The sequence below is a fragment of the Octopus sinensis genome, linkage group LG27 (genome assembly GCF_006345805.1).
Source record: "Octopus sinensis linkage group LG27, ASM634580v1, whole genome shotgun sequence".
In the NCBI taxonomy this organism is placed as follows: domain Eukaryota; kingdom Metazoa; phylum Mollusca; class Cephalopoda; order Octopoda; family Octopodidae; genus Octopus; species Octopus sinensis.
In genome coordinates, this window is record NC_043023.1 from 9,618,477 (window position 1) to 9,637,503 (window position 19,027).

The 19,027-nt window shown below is 41.0% G+C and overlaps 1 protein-coding gene across 1 annotated transcript in view; it reads left to right on the forward strand.

The window, feature by feature from the left end:
* The first annotated feature begins 3,257 nt into the window (after nt 1-3,257).
* LOC115224955 overlaps nt 3,258-19,027 on the forward strand; it is an 86,689-nt gene continuing 70,919 nt past the window's right edge. The window contains exons 1-3 of the mRNA XM_036513865.1: nt 3,258-3,639; nt 15,189-15,396; nt 17,547-17,618. Of these exons, the coding sequence (XP_036369758.1) occupies nt 15,209-15,396; nt 17,547-17,618 (260 nt within the window). The 5' untranslated portion in view covers nt 3,258-3,639; nt 15,189-15,208. The remainder of the gene's footprint in view (nt 3,640-15,188; nt 15,397-17,546; nt 17,619-19,027) is intronic.

The following is a 19,027-nucleotide window of genomic DNA, read 5'->3' on the forward strand; positions in this document are numbered from 1 at the left end:
TATGTATGTATGTATGCATGTATGTATGTATGTATGTATGTATGCATGTATGTATGTATATATGTATGCATGTATGTATGTATGTATGTAAGTATGTATGTATGTATGTATGTATGCATGTATGTATGTATGCATGTATGTATGTATGTATGTATGTATGTATGCATGTATGTATGTATGTATGTATGTATGTATGCATGCATGTATGTATGTATGTATGTATGTATGTATGCATGTATGTATGCATGTATGTATGTATGCATACATGCATGTATGTATGCATGTATGTATGCATGTATGTATGCATGTTTGTATGTATGTATGTATGTATGCATGCATGTATGTATGTATGCATGTATGTATGTATGTATGTATGTATGCATGTATGTATGTATGCATGTATGTATGTATGTATGTATGCATGTATGTATGTATGTATGTATGCATGTATGTATGTATGTATGTAAGTATGTATGTATGTATGTATGCATGTATGTATGTATGCATGTATGTATGTATGTATGTATGTATGCATGTATTTATGTACGTCACTGCGTGCTTTCAATTTTCTGTTGTCTACCTGCTATCGATCCATTATTAATTTTAACAAAAAATATGTGAAATATCAATATTTTCCATATAAAATATGAAAGGTTTCGAACAGCATTAAATGGATACGTTCACCATGTAACCAGTCACTTATATGTATGTGTAGTCACTTCATGGGTTGGTCAAATTTCAGCTCGTTTGGCTGATTAGGATTTTGTTCAGGAAAACTCTTCGTTAGACAATATATTCACTTAATATCATCGTGATCACCGTGACTGACCAGGCCATCAGATGCTGCTACACATCGCTGGTCACAATGCGCTTCGCATTGTTTTAGCCTTCAAATGATGCCACCCTACTGGCTAAGCGAGCAGGTCAATATTCACTTAATATACTGTTCAGCTGTGTTAGTATTGGAATGGAAGCACTCCGTCGGTTACGACGACGAGGGTTCCGGTTGATCCGATCAACAGAACAGCCTGCTCGTGAAATTAACGTGTAAGTGGCTGAGTACTCCACAGACACGTGCACCCTTAACGTAGTTCTCGGGGATATTCAGCGTGACACAGAGAGTGACAAGGCCGGCCCTTTGAAATACAGGTACAACAGAAACAGGAAGTAAGAGTGAGAGAAAGTTGTGGTGAAAGAGTACAGCAGGGATCACCACCATCCCCTGCCGGAGCCTCGTGGAGCTTTTAGGTTTTTCGCTCAATAAACACTCACAACGCCCGGTCTGGGAATCGAAACCGCGATCCTACGACCGCGAGTCCGCTGCCCTAACCACTGGGCCATTGCGCCTCCAGTGTTAGTATTGATACATCTATTAGAAAGCGTTTCTTTATACGTATACATACTTTGCAAATAATTTCTAGTTCAAATTTAATGTCGCTAAGTAGATAACTTTCCATTCACATATATGTGTATAGTATGCTTGTTGCTCATCGTTCAAGTTTTAGCTTGTAACGTTAGTTTTAAGAAAACTTTTCCTTATCAAAGATGTTTACTTAGACGATCGTTCGAAATGTTTTAATCACAATATTCATGCGTAAAGGATACACACACACACACACACACACACACACACACACACACACACACACACCACACACACACACACACAACACACACACACACACACACACACACACTCACACACACACACACACACTCACACACACACACACACACACACACACACACACACTCACACACACACACACACACACACACACACACACACACACTCACACACACACACACACACACACACACACACCACACACACACACACACACACACACACACACACACACACACGCATGTGTGTATCAAGGCGGCGAGCTGGAAGAAACGTTAGCACGCCGGGCGAAATGCATAGCGGTATTTCGTCTGCCGTTACGAGCTGAGTTCAAATTCCGCCGAGGTCGACTTTGCCTTTCATCCTTTCGGGGTCGATTAAATAAGTACCAGTTACGCATTGGGGTCGATGTAATCGACTTAATCCGTTTGTCTGTCCTTGTTTGTCCCCTTTGTGTTCAGCCCCTTGTGGGCAGTAAAGAAATAGGTATTTCGTCTGCCGCTACGTTCTGAGTTCAAATTCCGCCGAGGTCGACTTTGCCTTTCATCCTTTCGGGGTCGATTAAATAAGTACCAGTTACGCATTGGGGTCGATGTAATCGACTTAATCCGTTTGTCTGTCCTTGTTTGTCCCCTCTGTGTTTAGCCCCTTGTGGCCAGTGAAGAAATAAGAAATAAGGATACACACACACACACTGATTTAGTTATGTCTATTTGCTTAACGATATCACTTCTGAACATTGTCAATCGAAATCTAGAATTTCCCCGGGTTGCCCATTGCCTTACGTTTGCCGAAGCTAAATGATAGAGACAAGAGAGAGGATGTCACCAATTATAGACCTAATATTTATTGACCAATACTCTAGAAATTATTAACCTGTCTCATAGGAGAAGTATATAATTTTCTGCAAAATGAAAATCTATTGGCAGTTGAGCAAAAAGGATGTAGAAAGAAATCAAAGGGAATTGCTATATACATATTTCTTTATTGCCCACAAGGGGCTGAACATAGAGGGGACAAAGAAGGGCAGACAAAGGGATTAAGTCGATTACATCGACCCCAGTGTGTGACTGGTACTTTATTTATCGACCCCAAAAGGATGAAAGTAAAAGTCGACGTCGGCGGAATTTGAACTCAGAACGTAACGACAGACGAAATACCTGTTTCTTTACAACCCACAAGGGGCTAAACACAGAGGGGAAAAACAAGGAAGACAAAGGGATTAAGTCGATTGCATCGACTCCAGTGCGAAACTGGTACTTTATTTATCGACCCCGAAAGGATGAAAGGCAAAGTCGACCTCGGTGGAATTTGAACTCAGAACGTAACGGCAGACTAAATACCTATTTCTTTACTGCCCACAAGGGGCTGAACATAGAGGGAACAAACAAGGACAGAGAAAGGGATTAAGTCGATTAAATCGACCCCAGTGCGTAACTGGTACTTTAATTATCGACCCCGAAAGGATGAAAGGCAAAGTCGACCTCGGCGGAATTTGAACTCAGAATGTGAAGACAGAAGAATTACCGCTAAGCATTTCGCCCGGCGCTCTAACGTGTCTGCCAGCTCGCTGCCTTGCTATATATAGATAGATAAATATAAGAATGAAAGAACAATTTAGCTGGTAGATGGATAGATTGATGGAAGGTTTACGTCAATGTCTCACACAGCTGGCCGTGGGTGTGTTTGAGGACGCTCGAAATTCATTGAAATATAGACAAGTTTTTGAAAATTCATTCAAATGACGAAAACAATTAGAAAACCAACAGAAAGACTAACATGGCACTTGACATGTAGAGGAGATCCTGTCGTTGATGTTGGAAAACAAAACACTTAGAGCGTAATTACAAGTGGGACACTGTATTCAGTATGCTTATCGGATACAGCTGCGATTTTAGAGAATAGTATTATATGAAGAGAAAGAAGAGGCGAGTGTGTGTTATGCGTTTAAAAAGTATATGGATATTGAAAAGATTACATTTGTAGTTATATTTGGATCCGACGTTATAGAGGTGAGTCAGTATTTGTTACTTTTCTTTTAGGACTTCACATTTAAATACACACACACACACGCGCGCGCGCATGTGATCCAGTGATCTGAATGTTAGGGCGGCAAGCTGGCAGAAACGTTAGCACACCGGGCGAAATGCTCAGAGGTATTTCGTCTGCCGTTAAGTTCTGAGTTCAAATTCCGCCGAGGCCGACTTTGCCTTTCATCCTTTCGGGGGTCGAAAAATTAAGTAGCAGTTACGCACTGGGGTCGAAGTGATCGACCTAATTCCTTTGTCTGTCCTTATTTGTCCCCTCTGTGTTCAGCCCCTTGTGGGTAGTAAAGAAGTAGGTATTTCGTCTGCCGTTACGTTCTGAGTTCAAATTCTGCCTAGGTCGACTTTGCCCTTCATCCTTTTGGGGTCGATTAAATAAGTACCAGTTACGCACTGGGGTCGATATAATCGACTTAATCCGTTTGTCTGTCCTTGTTTGTCCTCTCTGTGTTTAGCCCCTTGTGGGTAGTAAAGAAATAGGTATTTCGTCTGCCGTTACGTTCTGAGTTCAAATTTCGCCGAGGCCGACTTTGCCTTTCATCCTTTCGGGGTCGAAAAATTAAGTACCAGTTACGCACTGGGGTCGATGTAATCGACCTAATCCCTTTGTCTGTCCCTGTTTGTCCCCTCTATGTTTCGCCCCCTGTGGGCAATAAAGAAATAAATCTGAATGTTTCTCACTCCTCCACTCCGTCTCTATATTTCTACCTATTGATATATAACTAATACACATGTACGTATAAATAACGAAACATATGTGGGTTCTTCTCTCTCTCTCTCTCTCTCTCTCTCTCTCTCTCTCTCTCTCTCTCCATATATATATATATATATATTATATATATATATATATATATATATATATATACTAGATGGTAAATGTTTGTCATTTCCAAATTTATTCCTGTCGATTTTATCCGTTATTTTTGTGCTTTACAGAACCTAGCTGTTCTTTCTAATGTGTTGAATTCCCTACAAGTGGATTCCTTATGTGTATAAATATACACTATATATCGTTATATATATATATATATATATATTACCCTCCGGCTGCACCGCTCCTACCTATTTATTACTGTGGGCTCTACTTTTCTACTTTTGATGAAAAACATATCTTACAATGGCACCGGTAACAAAACACGTGTCACTAAAGAATATTTCAGTTGAATAAAGAAAATTTGGACCTGAGAACTCTCTGCATTCAATAAAACAATAAAAGAAAATAAATTTGTTTGCTGTGTCAGTACTCATAAAACATTTGGGCTGCTTGATCGGATGCTTGATGAGATCCAAGTCATTGAGGTGAAGACCCGAAAAATACTAACACGCACACATTATTTCCACATAAACAGTAATGTAGTCCGCTTATACCTAAAACAGAAAACAAGGTGGCAGACGCTTATTATCGATCCAAAATACCTTTGAATGTCGTATCATATCCTCCAGCAACATATTTTAAACAACAAATGTCGAAGTGCATCCCTTGACGAAGTTTGTATACATGAGGCTGGTAACATCATAAGACTTGGAAGCCAGCTCCTTAAGCAACATTCTTCGTCTGATAACCTAGAAACATGTCCAAAGAGGTCGCATGACTCTACCACAACGCATCATCAGATGAAAGGATGAGCCTATATGAGAAGACTGCATGGATAAGATAACAGAAGGATCCGAGACGATAGTAACATCGATCATCAAAGCAGTTTATCATAGAGCAATAACTGGCTTACTACCTCCCACTTTTAAAGGGTATGTGTTTGTAATCCAGGAACCGGAAATGTCAACCAAGTACTTGATGCCTAATCGGGATAGAAATGAAATGCTGGAAAAGCAGTAAAATGTGACAACCGATGCAGATTTTGTAGAGTTAACACTGAAGATATCAGTCACATCATAAGCAATTGTCCAAAACTGTAATCACGGTATTATCTACCGATGATACATGATGCGGTAGCTAGGACACTCTATAATAAAATCCGTCGGAAGAATAACTCCGAGAACAACGATATAAGAACCCACTGTATAGTAGAAGCCATAACCACTCCGAGTGAAGTCTGACCGAGTGAATATCTCAATAAAATGTAAGCACAGTAGACCTGATATAATGATTTCGGTTAGAGAAGAGAAACTGTGCACAGTGGTTGAAATTATCTGCCCAGCGGATGTTAACATAAAGTTGAAGATCAGTGAATAACACCTACATTGAACTATTAAGAAATCTGCTGTTACTTTATCCAGATTAGAAGTTTAGGTTTATGCCTATAATTATTGAATCCCTGGTATATCTAACACATTGCCTAAATACAAATTTTGAAAAATTAGGCTTCTCAAAACCAGAAAGGAGAATGCTATTTGCAAAGACTACAGATCCGATCCATCACTGGAACAGTACAAATCCGTAAAACCTTCCAGAAGTTTATCATTTAAATATGTATGAGCATGTCTATATATGTAACTATATGCATGAAGACACATGCATAGAGCAAAACGTACAGATCTTCACAAATACATACATACATACATACAAAAATACCCTGCATTTCGATGTCGAAATTCCAATGAAGGGGTCTTGAATATAGGTTAGAAGCCTGCTCTTTCTGTATTGGCTAGAAATCTTGAAATAAATCTCAAGCAATGACATAGATACATGATCGCTGTCTACTCCTTATGCAGAATCTGACCATCTCTTCTACTGTAGATCTATCGTGATACCTGTTGTACCCTTTAAAACCAGATAATGTATTGAAAAGACACCAACATAACTTGAATATTTAACTTGGACCACAAATAGCTGCAGTTAAGTTCTGATCTTTGTGGATCCTTAAATGTTATTTGAGATCCCCGTTCGATTCACATACCTTATGGCATACAGAAGGCATACACAGATCGATTGGTAGAGTTGGTGGGGGTTTGTTTTTCATGGGGCCGCAAATGAGATTTGAACCTTTCCAACAATTTGAGGTGATTTTCGCAACAGGTTCATGTTTCATTGGAATACAACGGGCATGGTAAAACAAACTATTTGTAAAGAATCAATTTTCTTTTGTCATTTATATGACGCTGGTGCCAAAGGTGTGAGTCCAAGCTACCCTTTTAATTCACAGATGTATTTCTGTGTTCATATTTCCATCATTCTATACAGAGCTTCCGAGATAGATGAAAGAGTCAAACACCTCAAGTAACTTACCCTTAAGGAAACTTTTAGTGCGGCTGCAAAATAGAACCACACGCAGGTTGATACATCATAACTGTCTTTTTTTCAGGTTGATGGTGAAACCAAAATCATCAGAAGCTGAGTCAAATGTAGATACAAGAGATTGCAGGCCTGTTTCAGAGTGACTAACTAGATCGCAATTGTCGGCATACAAGAGTCTCGTAACGAGTGAAGTAAAAACCTCTGTTTCGAATTTCCGTCTGGTCAGATTAAAAACATTCCCTGTTCTGCGATATTTTATGTAAGTAACCTCCTCGGAGTTTTGAAAGTCCTGTGACAGTATGACACCAAAATATATTACAAAATATATTACAAGGTGGCGAGCTGGCAGAAACGTTAGCACGCCGGACGAAATGCGTAGCCGCATTCGTCTGTCGTTACGTTCCGAGTTCAAATTCCGCCGAGGTCGACTTTACCTTTCATCCTTTCGGGGTCGATAAATTAAGTACCAGTTACACACTGGAGTCGATGTAATCGACTTATTCCCTTTGTCTGTCCTTGTTTGTCCCCTCTGTGTTTAGCCCCTTGTGGGTAGTAAAGAAATATATTACAAAATGCATCAATGTCTTCTTGCTTTACTCCCTTTTCCACGGCAAAATATTCAGGAAGCCTACCACCAAAATTAACTTAATATGTTGAGGCAATGCTCTGGTCAGGTTTACAAATTTTTCTGGTCACCCTATTTTCCTTGGACAATATACTTCATTAACATAAGAGTACAATTCCTTAGTATAATTTCTATTAGCTGCTTCTTGCGCCCCCTTTGATTTGTCATTCTACCATTCCTGTTTAATTTTCGTTAGAGCAGGCTGTACTTACACTTTCAGCTTTCCGTAAGCTTCGTTTGAGTAGCGATTCAAGGACTGAGAAAGAGTTGTGTTGCATAAATTTTGTTTTCCTAAAAGCAGATAATGAATTTTTGGTGATTTGTCTAAAAACCTCTCACTGGAATTACACGGTTTAAATTCTCCTGGAAAACTTGCAGCCTGAAATACTTTAGAAATCTTCCAATAGATAGTTTGGATCAAGAGTGACTCTTTCTATAGCGTCATGGAATCTATGCTTATTGCTTGATTATTTGAAATTTGCAACATTTAATTTTTAGGGTACGTTAGAACAAGAATGTCGACTTTTAGGCATTATCGAAATGATTTGGTGTACAAGATTTGGTGTACTAAGACTTGGTGTACAAGTAGTACCTGTGCAGGTGAAAAATGTTTAAGTGGGTGTAGAGTGTACTGCACTACCCCACCTATTAACCCAAGAAGACTTTCACCGTGGTAACATGAGAATTGACAAAACCAGGAACTTCGAAAACCTTAGAAATTATTTTAGAGATTTTTTTTCTCCTAGGTAGAGTACCAACCAATGTTAAAGACCTTCTACCCGCCCCTGCTCATAGGGTAGGTTATCTTGTGGCAGCCACCCAAACGACGTCCGAACAATCCACGGTAAGATTAATTATCATTCCGATGTCCGAGGCGGAGCAGCTCACAAACGCAGGAAAAAATGTAAAGAATATAGAAAAGTAACAGACATAAAATTTTAAAATATGACGAAAATACTCATTAGTTCCTCTGCCCTTTGACGAGTCGTATTTTTCGCACCGCAAAAATCACCCTACTCACCAAGCCAGCCTGGTGGAGTTGGGAGTTTAGTCGCCGACGATCCGACCACGCAATAGGTCGTACTAGGTTGCATGTCACTAGTAGCACTCAAGAGTGACCTGACATACATAAATACATACACATATACATAGATAGAAACAGAGAGACAGACCGACAGACAAATAGATATACAAGCAGGCACTGAGACACGATAAATGAAATATAAAATGACAAACAGACGGATAACTTGATAGATAGATAGATAGATAGATAGATAGATAGATAGATAGATAGATAGATAGATAGATAGATAGATAGATAGAAACATACATAGACAGGCACATAAATAGACTAATAGCTAACTAGCTACATAGACACCTAGACAGGAACATAAATAGACTAATAGCTAGCAAGCTAGCTAGCTAGATAGATAGATAGACAGACAGACAGACAGATAGATAGATAGATAGATAGATAGATAGATAGATAGATAGATAGATAGATAGATAGATACCTTGACAGGCACATAAATAGGGTAATAGATTGATAGATAAATAGATAGGTAGATAGATAGATAGATAGATAGATAGATAGATAGACAGACAGACAGATAGATAGATAGATAGATAGATAGATAGATAGATAGATAGATAGATAGATAGATAGATAGATAGATAGATAGATAGATACCTTGACAGGCACATAAATAGGGTAATAGATTGATAGATAAATAGATAGGTAGATAGATAGATAGGTAGATAGATAGATAGATAGATAGATAGATAGATAGATAGATAGATAGATACCTTGACAGGCACATAAATAGGTAATAGATTGATAGATAAATAGATAGGTAGATAGATAGATATATAGATAGATAGATAGATAGATAGATAGATAGATAGATAGATAGATAGATAGAAACATACATAGACAGGCACATAAATAGACTAATAGCTAGCTAGATAGATATATACCTAGGCTAATAGTTTTAAGATAGATAAGTTTCTTTATTGGCCACACAGGGCTGCACACAGATGGGACAAGTTACAAGGTAGAGCTTTTCTTTTGGGGGATGAAGAGAACAAAAAAAACAAAAGAAAAAAAGGGGGTTTGCGTAGGTTTTCGATCAAGAGGGATCGTAAAAGGGAAGAACAGAACAAAAACAAAAAAAAAGTTTTAAGATAGATATGTTTCTTTATTAGCCACACAGGGCTGCACACAGATAGAACAAATTACAAGGTAGAGCTTTTCTTTTGGAGGTAAAAAAAAAAATAAAAATAAAATAAAAAAAAAGGGGGGGTCGATCAAAAGGGATCGTAAAAGGAGAGAAAGAGGACAAAAAAAGGGGGGGGTTAAAAAAAGGGGGAGAGGAAAAAATTGATCAATAGGGATCGTTATCACAGAAATGTCAATATGAAGTGTAAAGGGGAGGACAGGTGAGGTTTACCCGTGGAAAGAAAAGCCTACGGAAAAGACCATGGTAACCTCGGTCAATGAAGTCACATGTTATTTTTTTTTTTTTTTTTTTTTGCAAATAAGCAACTCTCTGTATTAATTTTTACGGTTCATAGAATCATAGTCAAGGTGGCTTCGTCATTCATACGTGCCATCCTTGCTACATTCACCCATCTTTTTTTAAAACATTCACTAGACAAAACTTGCCTCTCTACTCTCACTTTTTTCTTCAAGTGATACTTGAAGAAGTTGATGAGAGATTGACCAGAGAGGAAAGTGTTTGTCTCTAATCCTTTCAGACGCGTCCACCAGATACATTCTTTCGCCATAGCCACAAGTATGATAAAAATAGCTCTTCCTTCCCGTTTGAAGGAAGGAGGCGTGACGATATTAACGATAGACTCGGCTGATAAACCGACACGTCCCACACGTGACAGCAGTCGTTCGACATAAGCCCACAGGTGGGAAATTGCTGGACACTGCACGATTGCGTGCAGAGCGGTTTCGTCGCTCTGCCCGCATCTCGGGCAGGTCGGCCCCGTGTTTCTCGAGCCATGCCTATAGAGCTTATCCCGAACGGGTAGCGCTTCTCGGTAGCACCGCCAGGCCAGGGATCTCTGGAAGTTGTCCATAGGCTCGGGCCGAAAGTCGTTTGAAACAGGCGGGTCAGGTATTCCTCGTCGACGCCCAGGTTTGCCCCGAGCTCGTCGTCGTACCTCCCCTCCACTAATCCCCTATAGAATGCTTTGGTTGTGTTGAAGTCACTCAAGGTCGACCCAGGACGGCAGAGTTGCTTGAGAGCAACGCGACACTCGCGGTGCCATTCGCCCTTCCTCGGCCTCTTTTTGATCCACGACTGTAGTTCGGTCATGGAGACGAGTTGCGGGAATGCGTGCCTCACAAACGGCGACCACACCTGTTCACCGTCGTCTACATAGAGCCGGAGATGTCGCAGTCTCAGCGCGTGTCTGCGCATCATCAACCACGGCATGCCCAGCCCTCCTTTTAACGGGTGTTGACAGCAAATGGATCGCCTGACCATCGGGACGCATCCTTTCCACAAGAAGCGGAAGAGGATGCGTTCTAGTTTGGTGATGGTAGGGTCGGGACAAGGTACGACGGTCAGGCGGTAGTAGATGATGGACGCGATGTACGCGTTCACCACCTCCGCCCGACCTTTTAGGGACAGTTTCCTCTCGGCCCATTGCTGGGCGAGAGTGACCACCCTACTCGTTATCTCGTTCCAGTTCTTCTCCATTTGGAGGTCCGGACCGAACCAGACCCCGAGCAACTCAACCGGGCCGTCTGTCCAGCGTCCCACGACGGAGGTACTGGTGGACGGCATGGGCTTGCTTCTCCAGGTGCCGAGCCGCAAGCCCACTGACTTTTCCCGGTTGATTTTTGCTCCTGTCACCGCTTCGTAGTCTTTCAGTGTCTCGCCGACCCGCTCGATGTGCTCGTGGCTTGACACTATGACGGTGACGTCGTCCGCGTATGCAGACACGCTCGTCCCGCATCCTAATTCTCGCGGGATGCCCCTCAGAGTCGCCAGCTTCCGCAGTAGTGGCTCAAGAGTCAATACGTATAGAAGCGCCGAGAGGGGGCATCCCTGACGGACCGAACGTGCAATGTCGAAGGGTCTCGATAGATGTCCATTTACGCGAATTACCGAACGGATGCCTCTGTACAAGGCAGCTATCCAGCCGCGGAAGACGGGACCGAAACCAGCCGCTCTCAGGACTGCCTCCAAGTATCGATGGTCTACCCTATCAAAGGCTTTCGATTGATCCAAGTTGATCAGGGCCCCACCCATGCCAGGTTCGTTAACTACCCTGTCTATGATGTAGCGCATCAGATGGAGGTTGTCATGGATGTTCCGGCCCGGCACGGCGCACGTTTGTGCGTTGTCGACCAGTTTCTCCATGACAAGCGCCAACCTCTTGGCTAACACCTTTGTCAAAATTTTCAGGTCTGAATTGAGCAGAGTGATTGGCCTAAAGTTATCTATAATGTTTCCCTTGTTTGGATCTTTCTTCAGCAGAGTTACAGCTCCTCGACTCACAAAACCGGGTATGCTCCCGTTTTGCTGCCAGTTGTAGTATACCGCTGCCAAGACGTCTCCAAACAAGTCTGGCATACAATAGTAAAATTCGTAGGGTAGACCATCCAAACCCGGTGATTTGTCCCTCGAGCATTCTGCCATCGCTTCCCGCACTTCCGCCGCCGTGATGGCACCTTCGCAGCACCCTGCCTTTCTTGTCGAGAGTCGTGGCAGGCTATGTAGGTAGGCACTGAAGTCTACCCTACGTTCTTGCCCTCCACTCGTCCCGAACAGTCGGGCAAAATGCTGCTGAAAGGCCTCACACATTTTACTTGGCTCGAGCAATTCGCGCCCCTGTTCATCTACCAGTGACCGAATGGTGGCTTTGTTGCCCTGTTGCGCCTCTGCCACCCGGGCCTCTCTCGCGGCTCCAACACCTTCGTTCCTTAGAGCACGCATCCTAGCTCTGACAGCACATCCTTCGTGTTTGGCGTTGAAGTGTTGGTCGAGGGCCAACCTCGCCGCCAAAACGTCGGATGCGATGCCGCTTCTAATTGCCTCTTCTAGCTTCTTAACTAGCTCACCCTCTACTCTATTTCTATCTATGGCTAGTGCTTTGCTGTACCTAATCGCTTCTGCTTTTACTGCTCTCTTGAGGGCAAACCACCATTTGTTGTTGATGATGGCTCCCGTCAAAGCCCTCTTTACTAGTGTGCTAATCCGGTCTCTGAAAACTTGTCTGGACGGGAATGATGCGTTCAGTTTCCAGTACCCAGGACCCTGTCTATGTGCCTTATCTAAGTCTAGCGTACACGTCACCAATTTGTGATCCGTGTAGCTGACTGTGTGGAATTGTGGACATCCTAAGTTATCCTTGTCTACTGTCCTACACAGTATCCTATCTAGATACGATCTCGACGACCCACTGCGGTTGCTCCATGTCCACGTTGGTGCATTTGGGTGGTCGAGTCGGTACCTGTCAGACAGTTGGAATCGTCTGAGCAGGTCTCTGAGGCATTTGCATCCCCTTCTGTTTCTGTCTCTACCCACGTAGTCTACATGCGTGTCCAAGGTAGCATTCCAATCCCCCACTAAGAGTAAAGGACGAGACGTTCCCAAGAATACTTCTAGACGTCGAAAGAAATCCGCCCGACCTGTTAAGGGCGGTGCGTAGACTGATACGAGTCGAAAAGCGCACCCATTGCTGCCGTCAACATCCGGGTCTACGAATATCGTCTTGACTTCGAGATCCAGGCTCTTGTGAAAAAGTACCGCGGTGCCACTACCGCCCATCCTCGGCAGACAGGGAGCGAAATAAATGTTAAACTGTCCGCCAAACATGGACTTTAGGGCCCGTGGCTCGTGGAGTCTGGTCTCACTTATGGCTATGATTCCCAAATCATGTGACTTGATGTCATTTAGGAGGTATCCTTGTTTCCAAGGAGACCCCAAGCCACGCGCATTCACACAACCAATCTTGACCATGATTCTATTGGGGTGTGTGCTTTAAAACACACAAATGAAAGTACAGAGAGTTACTTACTTGTGTCGAAAGTTTATAAATAGATAGATAGGTAGAAACATACATATGTGTAAATAACTGAGTGACTTTTTATACTTTTAATCACTCCAATTCAATTATTTTTTTTCTCTCAATACGGTTCGAGTGCATGCACAATCGATGTTGCTGTCTGGCAGTCACGTGCCTGAGGGGGAGGAGGAGGGAGAGGAGGACATCTTTATATTATGTTGCAATATAAATAACGTTGTGAGTGTTTATTGAGCGAAAACACCTAAAGCTCCACGAGGCTCCGGTAGGGGATGGTGGTGATCCCTGCTGTACTCTTTCACCACAACTTTCTCTCACTCTTTCTTCCTGTTTCTGTTGTACCTTATATTTCAAAGGGCCGGCCTTGTCACTCTCTGTGTCACGCTGAATATCCCCGAGAACTACGTTAAGGGTACACGTGTCTGTGGAGTGCTCAGCCACTTACACGTTAATTTCACGAGCAGGCTGTTCCGTTGATCGGATCAACCGGAACCCTCGTCGTCGTAACCGACGGAGTGCTTCCACACAATATAAATAAAATGGAAGGATATATAATTTATGAAACGCAGTTGAACTAAACTATAATTTATATATATTTTTGATACTTTATCATGTGTGTGTATCTGTGTGTGTGTATCTGTGCATGGGTGTATGTTTGTGTGTGTATGTGTGTGTAATAGGTCTTAAGTTTTTATTTGACATTTTCACTTAATCATTATCATTAAAGTCCTAATCTATTATTATATTCTTCTCATTGGCTTATCGAGATTCAGTTTTATAATAACTTTGGATCTTTTCCTTTTGAACGGAAGTTTTCAACACAATTTCTAGTTAACTAAGCACTTTAAAACTTCGTATACTGGGTAGAATGTGTCAAAATAAAACATTTTTCGGATCTTTTCCTTTTGAACGGCAGTTTTCAACACAATTTCTAGTTAACTAAACACTTTTAAACTTCGTATACTGGTAGAATGTGTCAAAATAAAACATTTTTTGGATCTTTTCATTTTGAACGGCTGTTTTCAACACAATTTCTAGTTAACTATACATTTTTAAACTTCGTATACTGGGTAGAATGTGTCAAAATAAAACATTTTTCGGATCTTTTCCTTTTGAACGGCAGTTTTCAACACAATTTCTAGTTAACTAAACACTTTTAAACTTCGTATACTGGTAGAATGTGTCAAAATAAAACATTTTCTGGATCTTTTCCTTTTGAACGGCAGTTTTCAACACAATTTATTGTTAACTAAACACTTTTAAACTTCGTATACTGGGTAGAATGTGTCAAAATAAAACATTTTTCGGATCTTTTCCTTTTGAACGGCAGTTTTCAACACAATTTCTAGTTAACTAAACACTTTTAAACTTCGTATACTGGTAGAATGTGTCAAAATAAAACATTTTTTGGATCTTTTCATTTTGAACGGCAGTTTTCAACACAATTTCTAGTTAACAAGAAATTGTGTTGAAAACTGCCGTCCAAAAGGAAAAGATCCATAACTTTAATTATGACATTGAAAGCAAACGAATTCAAGGATAAATTCGTCCTACGAAACAGGGAACAACCTTCGTTCTTCAAAAGAATCTGCAATATGAATGAAATAATATTGAAGTGTCTGATATTTCGTATTTTTCTTTATTTTACAGATTAATCTACGCCAGAAAATATGCCCAGTCAAAGACATCAAGTAATGCTAACATTTGTGTTGATATTATACATGAGTTTATCTTTTGAGACTCGTGCAGATTCAGACATTTCTTGGATGTGTATACGTAACGGATCTGAGTGGTTAAATTGTACAAATCGCAAACTGATGTCTATTCCAAAGTTCATTCCTCCGAAAGTTAAATATATGTAAGTAGTAGACAACGTTTTGATATTTTCCACTTTCAGTGTTTTAAACTCTCATTGGTTATGTTCTCAGCGAATACCAAACTCATTCCCTATGGATACCGTATTTATTACAACGAGTGGCTTGTAAACGTATCTAACGAGCGAAAGCGAGTTAGATACATTTACAAGCCACGAGTTGTAATAAATACGGTATCCATAGGGAATGAGTTTGGTATTTTATTTATTACACACGAATAAACGACCATATTTTATTAACCCAATAACTAAATTCTTCACGTTTAGTTGTAACTTATGAATGACAAAAGTAGTGCCGTCACCGTGACCTCGGGTCATCACCATGGATTGACCAATCAGAAGCAGCACTCGCAGTATCTGACATATGTTAGATACCAAAAATATCTCAAAGTGTTCTCACTCACATGTGTGTAATAACTTATGGTGAAAATCTCACAGCTTTAAATACCATGTTATGTTATAGTAAAAGAAGACGATATGTGTTGTGTGGATGCCCCCAGGCGACGAAGTAGGCTAGCCCAATACGTAGATATAGAGGGAGAAGCCTAGACGTTGGGAGAGCAGTTGAGTAGCGGTGAAAGCACAGCTGTAAAGAGTCGAGTAGAGTAGTAGAGTTTAGTAAAGGTCATCCGAACATGCGACATAACAGTGGCGACGAGTGTTCGTAGCTCACACAGCCATTGTGTAGCATTGCGATATAACAATATGTTACTAGCTTCGAAGTAAAGTAGACTATTCCTCAGACTGAGGGTTCAGATTCGCATCCAGTTGCTTCTCGCGGCGGGAGCCTGAACAGCAAAGAGTTTGTCCCACAGAGAACGTTTCCGTTTAATTTGCTTTACTAATGCTAAAAGAAAGAAGTTCAAAGATGATGTTTGAACTTCTTTCCTTTAACATTTCAAACGTCAGATCTAATCCATGAAAACGGAAACTCGTTAGATCCTATGATAGAATCAATCTCTAAAAAATTATTTTGGACCATCGTGCCCCCAGAAACAGACGTTGGATTTGTAATACTTTTCCTCATCCCATTTAATTCTGTATATCATTTGTAAAGTCGAACCTTTATATATGTATACATATATACATAATTTTTGTATTTCATATATTTAAAATACTTTATACTTATTCCTACATTTCTTTATCCGCTCAAATTTAAACCTCTTGAGCACTACTAATTGTACTGCATGCGAGGAATATCTGGATTTCATATATATATATATATATATATATATATATATATATATTATATATATATATATATTATATATATATATATATATATATATATATAAGTACAGTCATATATACAGGCAAGGATGGACACAAATGCATATACATATATGTACACACACATGCAAGTATATATATATATATATATATATATACATATGCGTGTGTATACATGCGTCTTTTTATTTATCAAATTATACTCGACTTCACTTTTCTTTTTCTCATCCTTCTCTACTATTCGAATTATTTATTTTTTACATTGTCATCTCCATAATCACAACAGACAGTACCATCAGTACTTATTATCACCACCACCACCACCACCACCACCACCACCGCCACCGCCGCCGCCGCCGCCGCCGCCGCCGCCGCCGCCACCACCACCACCACCACCACCACCACCACCACCTCCACCACCACCACCACCACCACCACCGCCACCACCACCACCACCGCCACCGCCGCCGCCGCCGCCACCACCACCACCACCACCACCACCACCACCACCACCGCCGCCGCTGCCACCACCACCATCATCATCAACGATAATATCATCTTTATCACTCATCAACATAATCCTCAACAGCAACATTGTCAGTTCGACCTCCATCATCATCACCACCACCATTAATATCACTATCACCATCATCATCATCATCATCATCATCATCATCATCATCATCATTACCATCATCATCATCATCATCATCATCACCATCATCATCAATACCCACTTTCATCGTTATCATCATATTCTTCACACGTCATTATCATCTTCACCATCTAATTTTTTCACTTCCATTTCTTATATTTCTGTATTTAATTCATTAAACGTAAAATTTTAAAATTTTATAACGAATCTCATCTATATTATATGATATCAATTCTGTATTCTCTTACAGCAATCTATACGATAATAAGATCTCGAAAATTGAAAAAGAGTCCTTTGTAAATCTTCATGAATTAAAGAATCTGTAAGTCAGATCAATCTTGCTTATAACATTTCTTGACTTTATATTTCTAAATAATTAATGTCTTTCTATCATTCTTTCTTAACCTTCTTTTACCCTTCTCTAACTCACATAAACTCTCTCCCCCTACTCTAGAACGGTGGAGGCGCAATGGCCCAGTGGTTAGGGCAGCGGACTCGCGGTCGTAGGATCGCGGTTTCGATTCCCAGACCGGGCGTTGTGAGTGTTTATTGAGCGAAAACACCTAAAGTTCCACGAGGCTCCGGCAGGGATGGTGGTGATCCCTGCTGTACTCTTTCATCACAACCTTCTCTCACTCTTACTTCCTGTTTCTGTTGTACCTGTATTTCAAAGGGCCGGCCTTGTCACTCTCTGTGTCACGCTGAATATCCCCGAGAAATACGTTAAGAGTACACGTGTCTGTGGAGTGCTCAGCCACTTACACGTTAATTTCACGAGCAGGCTGTTCCGTTGATCGGATCAACCGGAACCCTCATCGTCGTAACCGACGGAGTGCTTCTTCACTCTAGAACATTTTATCGTTATTTCTTAACTAAACGTAATCGATCCTTAACTCATAACTCATTTCTGGGCCAATCACGATGGCCGTAGTGTTATCACATTAGAATTAAGGGTGAAAGAATAAAAGTGAAACTATTATATCACATTGCAATATAGATCTTTTTCATTCACTTTTGACACGTAACGCTGAACCAGTGCCAGTTGGATTTTCATTTAATCCAAATGAAAAAAAAATTACGCTGATAGTCAAGGGGTCTGAAACCTTGTAAAATTTTATTTGATTCGGTCAGCCTGTTTGAGAATACATGGGAAGCACTCCGTCGGTTACGACGATGAGGGTTCCGGTTGATCCGAATCAACGGAACAGCCTGCTCGTGAAATTAACGTGTAAGTGGCTGAGCACTCCACAGACACGTGTACCCTTAACGTAGTTCTCGGGGATATTCAGCGTGACACAGAGAGTGACAAGGCCGGCCCTTTGAAATACAGGTACAACAGAAACAGGCAGTAAGAGTAAGAGAAAGTTGTGGTGAAAGAGTACAGCAGGGATCACCACCATCCCCTGCCGGAGCCTCGTGGAGCTTTAGGTGTTTTCGCTCAATAAACACTCACAACGCCCGGTCTGGGAATCGAAACCGCGATCCTATGACCGCGAGTCCGCTGCCCTAACCACTGGGCCATTGAGAATACATAGGGAACAGAGAAAGGAATTTTATATATAAAGAATAAGAAATACTTTAGTAAACATACTTATTTATACTTTTTCATTTGCGGCTTAGAATTACCGCTTGTGAGATTTCGTATCACAACATATGCAAACACCTAAACACACACACTTATAAATACAGACACACACGCACAGACACACACACACACACATATACATTATA